A 13775-nucleotide genomic window follows, 5' to 3' on the forward strand; every position below is an offset into this window, starting at 1 on the left:
ATATTCTCCTATAATTATTTTTTACATCTTTAAACTTGTTGTTAAAATTTATTTTTTAAAGGATTGAAGAAAACTCACCCAATGTTTTCAATAAGATTTGCCAATCTAAAGGTTCTCAATCTTTTAAGAAGGAGCAAAAAAAATATTAAATCCAAATTATTAAGAGGTGAGCCTTGGCCAAACCTAGAATCCATATAGGCTACATTAGCAGCTTTAAGCTAGGTGAAATCCTGCAACATCCAGCCAATTGCAAGCTAACCACGAAACCCGTTTCTGCCATCTGCTGAGCAAAAAATAATAATAATCAGCTGTCTGGAGTAGATGTGGGTAATCTAAAGATTTCTCCTTTCTCCAGAATGATTTGAACCGTTCAAATCCGGCATTCAGATGTTGTTTTCAACTGCAATGTTATCCTCTGTTCTAGGGAAGTCAGTTCGCAATGGCATTCACTGGAAGTATTCAGCAGGCTTATTTTTAGATGAAAGCTTAGAATGAAACTCATTGAGGACATCTAAGTGGCTATTAACATTATGTTCTATGTATATGTTTGTTTTAGGGCATCTGTGACAAATTTATCAAGAGTTCTGAAAGGAACAATGGAGGTACAGTAATTAATACATTTAGTCATAAGTTTGTAATTGCTTCAACCCATTCCCCTTCAAGACTATTAAAATATAGTTCTATGCAAATATTGAATAATTATTGACTTCACTGCAACACATGTTTTAGGTGGTACATCTACCCCGAAAATAAGATCTGGTCTTATTTTATTTATTTTTTGCCGCCAAAAGAGGCACAGGTCTTACTTTCAGGGGATGTCTTACTCACCTCTGGCACTGACAGCCTCGCCCAGCTGGTCCACTTCTTCTGTGGCCGAAGGAGCAGCTTCATTCTGCAGCCGCATTCCGGCCTGCATTTGGCAGTCAGGCCTTTCTGGAAGGCCTATGCAGTACCGATCTATGGATTGAATCTAGCTCGGTCATCGGCTGCAGAGGCCTTCAGGAAAGGCCTGTGACTGAGAAATGCAGGCCTGGCTGCAGAAGACAACTCAGAAGAAATGGGCCAGTGAGGGGAGGCCTGACTGCAAGGTAATTGGGTGCGGGGCACATAGGGCAGATCCACACCTCCCACCCCTGCCCTAGCTTGATTTTTAAGTGTGTGCCTCAACCCAAAACTAGGGCTTATTTTGGGGGTAGGGCTTATATTAGGCCCACCTCCAAAAATCAAGCTAGGGCTTATTTTCGGGGTAGGTCTTACTTTTGGGGAAACGGTATTAATGCTATGATTAACGCCTGAGGTCTTCTGTAGCCAACTTTGAATTTGTTTGTTTGTTAGTTTATTTGTTTGTTTGTTTATCTATGTGTTCTGTCTGTGTCCTGTTTTCTGGGACCAGAGCTGCTGACTTTGAAAACTTTAAAGCTGTTATTTAAAGAAAAATGGTTTTCTCAAAGAATATTTGAAGAAGCTGGTTTCTTTGCCACAACCCTGGACTTGCTGCATACTCGTTGCCTATTAAATATTGCAATTGGAAGTACATTAATTTTAATTTTACATTAATTTTAGTTTTAGGTATTAATACATTAACTTTAATTTCTTAAAAAATCAGAACTGCTCTACTGACACAGATGATGAGCATCTAGAAGATCTTTTACCTTCTTTTATAAGAAAGTCAGTCCTGACTAAGAAAACTGTTCTAAAAAGCATACCCCAGAAAAATACAGGAATTGTAAGTATCATTCAAATGAGATTATCACAAAAGGGTACAGTGTTTAAGGGTTTCTGATCAATACTACAGTTAAATTATGGGGATCTTGGGTCTTGGAATTTTAACTTTTCTCTTAATATTTTAACCATGTTTAAAATATCTACAAATCTTGATATTCTATTAACCTTACTGGTATCACCAAGTTCATTTAGTAATAGTCAATGCTCAGTTTGCTATTAGAGTGTACAATAAAAGAATCTGATTGTAGTTATTGTTCCTGGTACTTCTTTCATTGTCTTGAAAAGAAAGTATCTTTCTTCCAGATGTATATCAACATCTATCATTTTAATATGATTTGATACATCTTTATGAAAATGTGGCCAGTGTCACTTTTTTGCATTTAGAGTAGACTATATCATCTAGTGCCATTTTTACTGGCTATTAATTTCCTTTGGAACACAATTATTTTATTTTTATTTCACAATTATTTTATTTTTATTTGTTTATTAAATTTATTTGCCACCTATCTAGATGTTCAAGGTGACTCTGAGCAACGTAATGTCTGATGCTGGATTTTGAAACTCTTATAAGTGATGTCTTCACCCATACATTTTTATTCAGTTTCTTAGAGTCTTTTCACAGTCCTACCCAAGTTTAGATGTTCTGGAGAGAAACAGGGAGCCTTAGAATCACCTGCTCAAAATGGTATTTGACCTTTATTAACATTTTCAAAATAATTACTAAATTCTCTCTTTTCTAGGTAAGAATTGGGTATGATGGCTTAGGAGGCAGAACCAAGTTCATTCAGCCTGTATCCTTTATGCTAACATCTTAGAAGTTAAGACTGATTTCCAGTTTTAGATGTAAGATAAGATAACCTTTATTGTCATTTTTTTTACTGTGGGCACAACGACACACATCAAAAATGAAATGTAGTTGCCCGTTCTCAAAGTGAAACACATACATGACACATACCTAAACATACTATGTACAACATATGTATAGACCCACATCCCTACATATACATAGCAAATAAATATTAAATACTGTCCATCTTGAATATATAACGGAAGGAGGAAACTTGAGAGTTCACAAGGTTAATGCTGTATGGAATGAAACTATGGCTGAATCTGGATGTTCTGCTACGGATACCACGAAGCCTCCTCCCAGAAGGTAACAAGGAAAACAGGTCGTGGAGAGGATATGTAGTGTCCCAGATAATCTTATAGACCCTGCTCAAGCAACACTTCTGTACTATGTCCTGGATGGGAGGGAGGAAGCTGCCAATGATCTTTTTGGCCATCTTCACCACTCTCTGCACTGCCTTCCTGTCTGAAGCAGTGATGCTTCCAAACCAGACTGTGATGCTATATGACAGGATGCTCTTGATCGTCCCTCTATAGAAAGTGATCAGGACAGGGGAAGGAAGATGTATTGCTGAGGTATATAGATTGCTTAATGAGAACATATTTTATGAGAACATAGTTTTGTCCTGCAGTTTATTCGGCATCAGGAGCAGCTGGCAAAATGGAATTTACTGAGGAGAATATTATCTCTATATAATAATTACTTTGAATTCATTCAAATGGTCTTGCTATAAATATCTATAGTTAGTGGGTGAAAATAAATCTGGAGAAAATTTACTGCAGTTCTTTCTTGTGAATTTAATAGAGTCAGAACTCTATAGAGATCACAAGAAAACACTGCTTTATTTATATATATATATGGTTCTTTTCCTTGACTTGTTTTAGACTTTTCCAACAGAGATTCGGCCCCTGACTATGAAAAGCAAGAAAAGAACTGTTTCAAAGCAAACAGAAATAATACCTTCTGCTTCTGGCATCAATCAGACTAAACTAGACAACTTCCTTAAGTAAATATGGATCTCCTCAGAGTAAGCACTGAACCTGGATCATCTTCTACATTGGCTACCATAGATGTGTCAGCACAAGTGCAAGTGAAGACTGCTGGTCTCCCTATTGTTCTTTAGTCATCAGCTGATTTATTATGCTGATGTATTATTTATTATCTTTGGGCAGGATGGAATTGAAGTTTCAGTTCTAAAATCCTTTAGCCAGTTTTTCTAGGTTACTGCTCTACTCCTTATAAATTATGATTTGGGAGTATTAATTTATATTAAGCTAACCAACAGCTCTGTTTGCAAATGAATTATCCACATCTTCATACTTCATATTAGAAGAGAATTCTCTCTTCAGCTGTCAAGCTGTGTTAGTGTCTTGAATGATGAAGAAAAGAAATATTCAAGAAAAGAACTTCATTTATATCTTTTGCCTATAGATATGAAGGATTGGGGGAAAGAGCAATAGGCCTAGAGGAGTGTTTTTTCTGATCCATATTTCTGTTTCATTGCCTATATTCCAACACACAATCCAATGTGCTTCATAGTCTTAATTCCTATTTTCAAAAGGGTTTTGGAGTGTGAATGTAAGATCTGTTTAAACAATTTACAGCAGCTGTGACTATTTCCTGGGCCTGTTCATCAGTTGCACAATCCAAGGAAAAGATGGAACTGCTTTAAAGTGTTGCAAATGGAGCTACATTTGCACTCCAGGGCTCTCCAAAGCACATTTGGAGATCAAATTCAAAGTGCTTCACTGTTAGGAAGTATATAAATTATACAGGGATGTCTTTGAAGATACTTGTTTTCACTATTTGGGCCTCTTGTTTTTTGTTTCCTTATGAAACTGACTGTAAAAGAAGGTGCTACTTAGACCATAATGTTTTCTTTTGCCTTTATTCAGACTAAGGAGCAGAATAATTTCAGAGTAAATTTGAACAAGAACATTCAGATATATTTTGCTCAGTATAAGAAAAGGCTAGATTCTCTGTAATTAATGCTGCTTAATGCTTTAAAATTTGGAGCAAATCCCTTGGAATCTACAAACTTTTTTTCCAGATAGAGATATTGCTGGTCTGAGGCAAATGTTCAGTTATCTTTGATACTGTATTGGCAGGAGGCATCTTTTAACTAAGAATGAATTCAAACTTTTGATTCTGTGAAAAAAATGTGCCTACATTAGTCCAAAATTAAACCACGTGTCAAACTATGTCATTGGTGTACCTGACCCTACAATAAATTAATGAAGAGTACTTTTGTTTGAAAATTCTAACTAAATATATGAACATGTTGAAAAATATTGGGTGTGTTCTAGGCTAAACTGGGGCTGGTTAGTGTGTGATTTAGCTTACTGTGTGTGATAGCCAGTTAACAGAACAAAGGTTACCCAATGATCTTTATAGTTTAACTGAACTTTTGACCTATCTCTTCTTGTTTTTGTTATACAACATATACATTGGTTCTAAAGGGAAAGTCAAAAGTCAAGTAGCTACTACTAAATATTTTATTCCACAAAGCAAAACCATTTGAATCCAAGAATCCCCTCAGATCTCTGTATCAAAATTCTAGTTAAGAATATTTAACTCTGAGAAACTGTAATAAGAGTTCTATTCATTTATTAAATTTTGTATGCCAAATGCAACATGTTCCAGGAAAACGGTAGAGACAGAAACACAAACCCTCAACAACTTTTTCCCAAAATAAGGTCTAATCCAGCTTCACTGGTACTTCAGCTGAAAATGTGGTATAGGTGGTCCTACATATACAGCCACAATTGAGCTCAAAATTTATGTTGCTAAGCGAGACGCTTAAGTAAATTTTGCTCCATTTTATGAACTTTCTTGCCACAGTTTGTTAAGTGAATCACTGCAGTTGTTAAGTTAGTAACACGACTGTTAAGCAAATCTGGCTTCCTATCATAAATATAAGTCAGGTGCCAAGTGTTTGAATTTTGATTACGTGACCATGAGGATGTTACATTGGCTATAAGCTGCATTGGCCATTAGTCATAAGTCACTTTCTGATGTTGTAACTTTGAATGGTCACTAAATGAACTGTTCCAAGTCGAGGACTACCCGTAGTTGAATCTTGGTAACTTACTTATTTCTTCCAATTAGTAAGTTGAGTTTTTCAGTTGCCATTTTCCCTGTAAATATATGCTTTCTATCGGTAGGTAATCCTAAAGGTGTTTTTTCAAAAGGCAGCTGGACTTTGTTTGTTTTTTTCTTGAAGATGTTTCACTTTCTCATCCAAGAAGCTTCTTCAGATTAAATGGTGGAGGATAGAAGGATTTATATTCTTTTCATCTGGTCATTAGCACTCTGAGAGTGTTGAGGTCACTTGAAGGTTTATCTTGCCCTCAGGGTCACGTGAATAGGCAAATTGGTGTTGAACCTTCTTAGAACTGTTGAACGGACTGTGTTATAAGCAGTAGATAGGTCATATTGTATCCCTCCTCTGTTGAGAGAGGGCTGTTCAATCTTAAGGTAGAAGGACTCTTTGACCCCTCTTTCAAACCAGCAATCCTTTCTGTCCAGAATGTAGACTGTGAGGAATATAAATCCTTCCATCCTTCATCAGTCAGAACTGAAGAAGCTTCTTGGATGAGAAGTGAAAAGTCTTCAAGGAAAGTCCAGTTGCCGTTTGAAAAAGCACTTTTGGGAGAACCATGACCTTGGGTGACTGAGAATCTCCATAGACATACCTATAGGTAAGTATTACACCTAGAACAAAATTCTTCTTCCTAGTTAAAACTGGGGTTAAATTCTTAGCTATACCAGCCTGATCATTATAAGAAACCTACTAAGTTAATGAAAGTGTTCCTTAGTTGTATTCATGACTTACCGAATAAATACTATTTGGCTGAAATGATATAAGCCAAGCCAGAGCACAAAGTATGCCCACAGTCATTGTGACTATTTTGAGGAATGCCCTCTCTTTCCCCAGTTGGTTGAAGAGAGGCGCTTCTGCACTGACCTTGTTATTAAATAACTTGCTTTAATATTTTAAATCTCACAAACATTCTAAAAATAATCCGGTTATGATATAAATAATAAAATTTAAATATTGGGAAAAGTCATTTCTGATGCATCAGAAGCTTTCTATGTTCTAGGTTTGTTTTTTTTTGCTTTGCTATTAATAATACTTAATGTTTCAGAGCAGTTATGTTCCTTATAGTCTATATGTGTTAATGAATAACCAGTTTATCTCTCCCTTTTTGATCACCCACATCTATAATTGTGGTGGATAATAGTTTGGCTATATCCTCTGTTCACCATATAGTCTCTTTTCCTTCAGCTATTGCATAGTACAGAAGACAAATTGTAATCTCAAGGTGATTACAATAAATGAATCATGACGACAATAAAATAATCAGGATATGGTATAGATTCATAAGTAAATAACCAGATATATTTTTATTATAATACTATTATTGATACAAGAGCAGGTCTGGTTTTATTTTCAATAAAATGTCACCTTCTGTTTGTACTGAATCATCTATCTTCAGGAAATATTAAAATACCATTGTTGGACTCAGCCATATTGGACCATTTTCTTTCTGTCTCCAACTTTCCCTTTCCAAGAAGGATTGTTGACAAAGTAGTTGTGCTGAAGAGAGAGCCTTTAAAAAGTGGATTATCTGGATCCTTTTGATCAGGCTTCAGAACTGGATAGGGGGCCACGACAGCAATGCTTTTGCTTGTGGATGACTTCTAGAAAAGAAAGTGGTGTGTCCTCCATAGTATTCCTTAATATATCAGCAGCTTTCAATATCAGTATCCTTTTGGACCAGCTCAGGATGCTAGGAATAAAGAGCACGTGAAGCTGCTGGCTGAGATCATTTGCTGGCCCAAAGTAAAGTATTATCAATATGCTGATGATATTATCCACCCTAGGTTAACCAAGTGATATGTCTCAGGTGATTTTTCAATGTCCAGAGGCTTTAGGGGTACTGGATAGAGAAGAACAGGCTTCAACTCAACTCTGGCAAGATTCAGTGGCTTGGTGTTTTCCATGTGCTAGGCCTTAATGTCAATTATGTATTTTATTTTTAAAGGAAGGAAAATCTTACATCCAGAAAATGACCATAATGCTCATTAAAGATCTAGGGAAGGAGAAACAGAATTAGTGATAGTACAAATAGAAGGAAACTGTATGAAGGAATACTGTTTAATAGCAATGAGGAGGAAATAGAAAATCCAACAAAGGGGAAATGGGTGAAAAAAATTATTTCTGTTCTGTGATGTTTATATATTAAAGAATACATAAAATCAAGTACATAGTAAAGTAGCATGTAAATATCCTAGAAATTGTAGAGAATATTCATAACTGGGATTGTAGATTTAGGCCAGTGGTTCTCAACCTGTGGGTCGGGACCCCATTTGGGGTCGAACGACCATTTCACGGGGGTCGCCAAACAACGCAGTCTGCCATTTTTTTCACCCTTTTCCTTAGCTGTGCTACTCCCTTTTATTCTATTGGCTTTTGAAAGAGTCTAATTCTATTGGCTTTCAAAAGCCAATAGGAATTGTCCAGGCTGTCTCTGCCCTGCTGAGCCCGCCAAAAGTCCCATTCTGCAAACGGTGCTGCACCAGTTGAGTAGTCCTCAACTTATGACCGGTTGAGTAGTCCTTGACTTACGACCGGTTGGGGGTCACGGCATTAAAAAGGTTGAAAACCACTGATTTAGGCGGAACATCCTATCTGAAATAAAACATCCTATTCTGTGAGGAACATCCTGTTTCTGTGTTTCACTAACAAATTGTACAAAGTAGCCTTTTATAGCTTTTCAAACCCAATTCTATGCATGAATCCTGAATCTTATTTAAAATCTATTTCCTAAAAAAAAAATATAGTTCTGCTAATACCTTGTTTAAATGCTGGATCCTATCATGTACAGCAGCAAATGAGGCAACTTTCCAGTTTGCAGAACTGAGTCCAAGTGAAAATCTACAATTTTAAATAACTAAAGATGCCCCCCACACCTAGCTACCCATGCATTATCTTCAAATGAGATCTGAGAATTTTTCCACTTCTGCTATCAAAGGAATCTTTCTATACTGATACCCTGTTGAGAATTTCTAGAACTACGGAAAGCTTTTTTCCACTCATGCATATTAAAAGATTTTATATTTTAGTTTTCATCTCTCAGTTCTATTATGCATGCAAAGATAGTTAATACTTGCCTTAAATTGAATTGGCTATAATGTAATTTATGTCCATGCACAGTACTGATTCTGTTTGGATCAAAAGCAGTTTAGATATTTTTAAAATAAAATATATCTCCAGTGATAAAAGATGGTACCATAACCTTATTCCACCTCTTCTTTTTCTTTAAAAAAAAAAAGGCAGCTATTATTCAACTTGTAGCTCCTCTGAATGTAGTCGTTCTGTGTATTCACAATGGCAAGTAATCCTGCCTACTTTTCAAAAACTGATGAGAACAGGACCAAGTTTGCCAGCAGGAAGGAGAAGCCAGTAAAAGAAGGATCGAGTTTAGAGGAAACCTCTGGAAGACATAGCTGGGTTTGTTGTTGCCAACCCTCCCATTCTGAGCCCCCCCACTTCCTGGTTATGTGATTCCAGAAACCCCACTGCATCCTTTCCCTACCATATGCTAAGTATAGCATAAGCCCGTGGTGGCAAACCTATGGCACGCATGCCACAGGTGGCACGCAGAGTCCTCTCTGTGGGCACATGCACCGTCGCCCCAGTCCGAGGCCTTCAGCTGGGTTTTATAAAACCTTTTCGCATTAGGCCTCCGCCGCCGTGTGCAAAAAAAAAGGGGGGGGCTCAATCAATTTCAACTCACAGAGGAAAAAAAGATCTCACAAAGTTGGAATTAATTGAACTTTTAATCCCACCCAGGCTGCCGTTACCACTGCAGCCATGTCTACCCAATGGGGCACGCCCATCCGACAATACATAAGTGGGTTTTGGGTTGCAGTTTGGGCACACGGTCTCTAAAAGCTTCACCATTACTGGCGTAAGCAGTTCTGTTTAGCCTTTAATTAAGGCAGGTTGTTTAGCGTCCATTCAATTTTTGAGCAACTCCCAAGGTACTTATGACCTGGTTCCAAAGTTCCAATGGCTGCTGCCCCCTGGTCACATGACTACATTTTAGGCACTCAACAATCAGGCTACACTGATACACGGTCATATGGCCATGATTTATGATGTTTTTGCCAAAAATAGGCATTTATTTTTGTTTCAGCAAAAACACCCCACAATGGGTTTGTTTAATAACTATCGCAAAAAAAAAGTGGTAAAATTGGGTTGGTCACATGATGACCTGCTTTACAACCATAATTTGCAGACTCCATTGTGGTAAGTCTTAACTACATGTGGTAGGTACATTGTACTTATGCTCCCTGACAAAAGGTATTAAAATATATTTTGAGGTCACACAACTAATTTCCATCATATTAATGCTATTTGCCATCTGCAAGAAAGTTTTCATCAGTTGCAAACTTCAAATTCAAATACTGGAGCATAGATATGCTGAATCTAAATTAGCAGAACTTTGCTCTAAGATATAATATTCCGATACTTTAAGGCAAGAGTGATTATAATGTTTTGAGAAAGTAAAAAGAACCATTTGTTGGCAGCTTGCAGTTTTAATTTGTTTTGAAGTGTTCCCAAATACGTGGGGGGAGAAGGAAAAGGCAGATTCTGTAACCTATGCCTATGAAATGATGGTCAGGGAAAAGCAGTGAGGAAATTAGTAGAAGAGTTGTGTGGACGATTAGTGGAAGAAAAAAACTCACAATAGCTGAGCTAATTCATGCAGCAGTGGGGATCTTTATGCTAAAGCAGGGATGTCAAACTGCCAGCCCATGGGCCGGATGCGTCATGACAAAACCACACCCACCCCATTGCCGGCAATGGGAAAAAAGTTGTGATACGTTGACATCACCCTGCCAACAAAAGTATGTATAGTCAAGGCCATGGTTTTCCCAGTTGCAATGTATGGCTGCGAAAGTTGGACCATAAGAAAGGCTGAGTGCCAAAGAATTGAGGCCTTTGAACTATGGTGCTGGAGAAGACTCCTGCGAGTCCCTTGGACTGCAAGGCGTTCAAACCGGTCAGTCCTAGAAGAGATCAACCCTGACTGCTCTTTAGAAGGCCAGATCCTGAAGTTGAAACTCAAATACTTTGGCCGCCTAATGAGAAGGACTCACTGGAGAAGGGCCTAATGCTGGGAAAGATTGAGGGCAATAGAAGAATGGGACGACAGAGAATGAGGTGGCTGGATGGAGTCAGAGTCACTGAAGCAGTAGGTGTGAGCTTAAATGGACTCCAGAAGATGGTAGAGGACAGGAAGCCCTGGAGGAACATTGTCCATGGGGTTGCGATGAGTTGGACACGACTTCGCAATTAACAACAACACAATTAGCAGGGAGAAAGTTTTTAATAGCATTGTATTTTCTCATGATCTCATGTCTGCTGACTCCTTAAAAGATTGGAAAATCCCATTCTTCACCATTTTACTGTAATCATATTGCCTGGTGTCATTTTTTTATTTAAGTCCAAAATCCCTTAAGCTTTCCTTATAGGAAGGTGCTTTGTGTTTCCAGTCATGACTCCCCTCCATTTCACATTCTTTAATGATACACAGCCATACATAAAAATAATTATACCGTGCATTTTTATTAAAACTTTATAGCATTATTTCTTCTCTCCATCCTCATTTGTACATAAAACATCTGATGCTTTTCATGTCCCCTTTTTTATGATTTCATCTTTCCCTTGTTTTGTATATACAGTAAAAGCAATGTAAGAATGTATTTATAATCCTCATTTCAGAATTGTTTCCTAATGCTATATAATACTTTTATGCATCCATAAAATGAGTTAAAATTTTTATAGAATTGGAACAGGATTGAGTCTCAGGTATAAATTATTATAGTGTTTGCTATTTAGCCTTAACCAAGACCAGAAAATGGACAAATATCCCTGGTGGAAAGGGCAAATCACTTCCCAATTTGTGCCAAGAAACTATGGACACATTCAAAAAGTCATCAGCATCGATGTTTTTATTCTTTGTTTTATGTCTCAGATTATCCAGTGTTCTTAGTTTGTGGATAGTCAACCGAACAGTGAGAGCCTCAACGGCTCTAGCAAAAAAAACGTTAATTAAAGTGTAACGATGTAGTAGCTAGCATCTTTTATCTCATCATTCTCAAAGGGATACATGGCCTTGATCCAGCACATAAAATATGGCCTTTTAAATGAAGTGTTAGTGCCCTCTAGTGGCCTATCTTGGAAACAATTATTAATTACATCAAATTGTAACAAACGTTTTGATGTGGCAAGTTCTTGGCAACACAGAATCGCAAGAAGGAAGTGCTGATGAAAGAAATAATACTGCAACGTAAACACAGTTTATTTTTTATTACTTAAAAGATTTTTCAATTCAGTTCTTGGACCCCTTATGATACATGCATGTGATTTTCTTGGATTTTAATAGGTTAGGATTTATTTTGTAAAAAAAACCCAACAACTTCCTGATCTAACCTACAGCCCTGGCACTCCTTTAAAGTTTCCCCTCTGGGTACTAACCAGGTCCAATCCTGTTAATGTTCAAACACAAATGAGGTCATCCTGGTGCTGCCATTCAAGTTTTTAGTTCCTCTCTGCATATTGCATATTAACATTATTCATCAATACCCTTCTCATTTTTCAGTAGAGGGAAAAATTAAAACCCCAATAAGCTCTTAACCACTGTTAAGGGGTAAAAAATGAGTACAGGTAGTCCTCAACTTATAACCACAATTGAACCCAAAATTTATGTTGCTAAGCAAGAGTTAAGTGAGTTGCACCCCATTTTACAACCCTTTTTACTAAAGCTGTTAAGTGAATCACTGCCATTCTTAAGTCAACCATGCAATTCAAGTGAATTTGGCTTCCCTATTGATTTTGCTTGTCGGAAGTCAGCTGGCAAGGCTATGAATGGTGATTATATGGGCCCAGGACACTGTAATTATCATAAATACATGCCAGTTGCCAAGAGCCTCCAAATTTTGATCAGATAACCATGGGGATGCAACAGTTGTGTGAAAACTGTACACTCATAAGTCACTTTTTTCATTGATGTTGTAACTTCAGTCACTAAGCAAATGGTTGTAAGTGGAGGATTATCTGTACCAGTTTCAAAACTGCTTAAAAATCAGATTCTGTCATAATTATAATATATTAATAATTATAAGATTAGTCAATGCTTTTATAGAGTTATAATCTTATTTATTTTTATTTGACATAAGTATATGAAGAGTACCCATCTTCACAGTATAAAAAATGTAGTGCCTAGCTCAAGTAGATCTATAAAGTAGAAAGTTTGGTGCATCTGTGTAAATTCGTATTGTGACTGTTATTATGAGGGTTGTTTTAATTTTGGCTGTTTGTGTTGCTATTCTTTTTAATTCTACCAGAATGGGTAGCTGTAACAAATTTAAATAACAACAATATGCATATTCCTATTAGTGACATATAGGGCTGCTTATTATGTTTTAACTAAAAGACTGGGATAGCCTATGAAGATAGTTCAGGATGATGATAATAATGATGATGATTTCAGAGAGCAAGTAGTTTTTTAATAGATATATCATTTTGAATTGAAAAACCTGTACCTATTACCTAGTTTTTTCTGGGACTCAATTCAAAATGGAGTATAAAACTTCATACAGTTTAGGCTGGTGATGGCAAACCTTTTAGAGACTGAGTGCCCAAAAACTGGCCCTGCCCCTACTCCACCCCCGCTCTGCCCCCCCATCCCCTGCACCGCCTGCCCACAGGACCACTCACTGCCTCCAGGGCCTGCCGCAGATCGCCCAGGCAGCCCAGCAGCGCTATGGGGGCCACACTCTCTGCCCGCGCCCTGGAGTGTGAGGGCAGAGTCTTGTCTACACTGTCTGGCTGCCATGTCCTTGGCTGCGCTGCTCTGTGTGGGCCACGCCCGGGGGCGACTCTCTTCAGGGGGCTACTGGAGAGGAGGGGGATCATGGGGGGAGGCAAGGCTGGGGCAACAGCACGTGTGCCCACAGAGAGGGCTCCAAGTGCCACCTCTGGCACCCATGCCATAGGTTCGCCACCACTGGTTTAGGCTAAAGTTGTTGACAGGATTTGCCAATTAGGATCTTCAATTGATTCTATCATGGGTATGTTTAATAGTAATTTCTAGTTGCTCTAATAGTGTTCCTTTTACATTAATAG

At 37.7% G+C, this 13775-nt stretch overlaps 1 protein-coding gene across 4 annotated transcripts in view; it reads left to right on the forward strand.

Annotated features, from left to right (window-relative positions):
- Positions 1–13288, forward strand: part of LOC120303962 (TRAF interacting protein) — a 53044-nt gene extending 39756 nt beyond the window's left edge. For 2 of the 4 annotated variants that reach the window (XM_039333954.1, XM_039333972.1), the window contains exons 13-16: positions 557–602; positions 1607–1726; positions 2466–2516; positions 11503–13288. In XM_039333954.1, the coding sequence (XP_039189888.1) occupies positions 557–602; positions 1607–1726; positions 2466–2516; positions 11503–11640 (355 nt within the window). In that variant the 3' untranslated portion in view covers positions 11641–13288. Of the gene's footprint in view, positions 1–556; positions 603–1606; positions 1727–2465; positions 2517–3456; positions 7105–11502 lie in introns of those variants that run through there. The other 2 variants (XM_039333962.1, XM_039333981.1) reach the window with 1 other exon arrangement.
- Positions 13289–13775: the final 487 nt, after the last annotated feature.

The sequence above is a fragment of the Crotalus tigris genome, unplaced genomic scaffold, assembly GCF_016545835.1.
Source record: "Crotalus tigris isolate CLP2741 ecotype Arizona unplaced genomic scaffold, ASM1654583v1 scf7180000017625.6296891, whole genome shotgun sequence".
Lineage (NCBI taxonomy): Eukaryota > Metazoa > Chordata > Lepidosauria > Squamata > Viperidae > Crotalus > Crotalus tigris.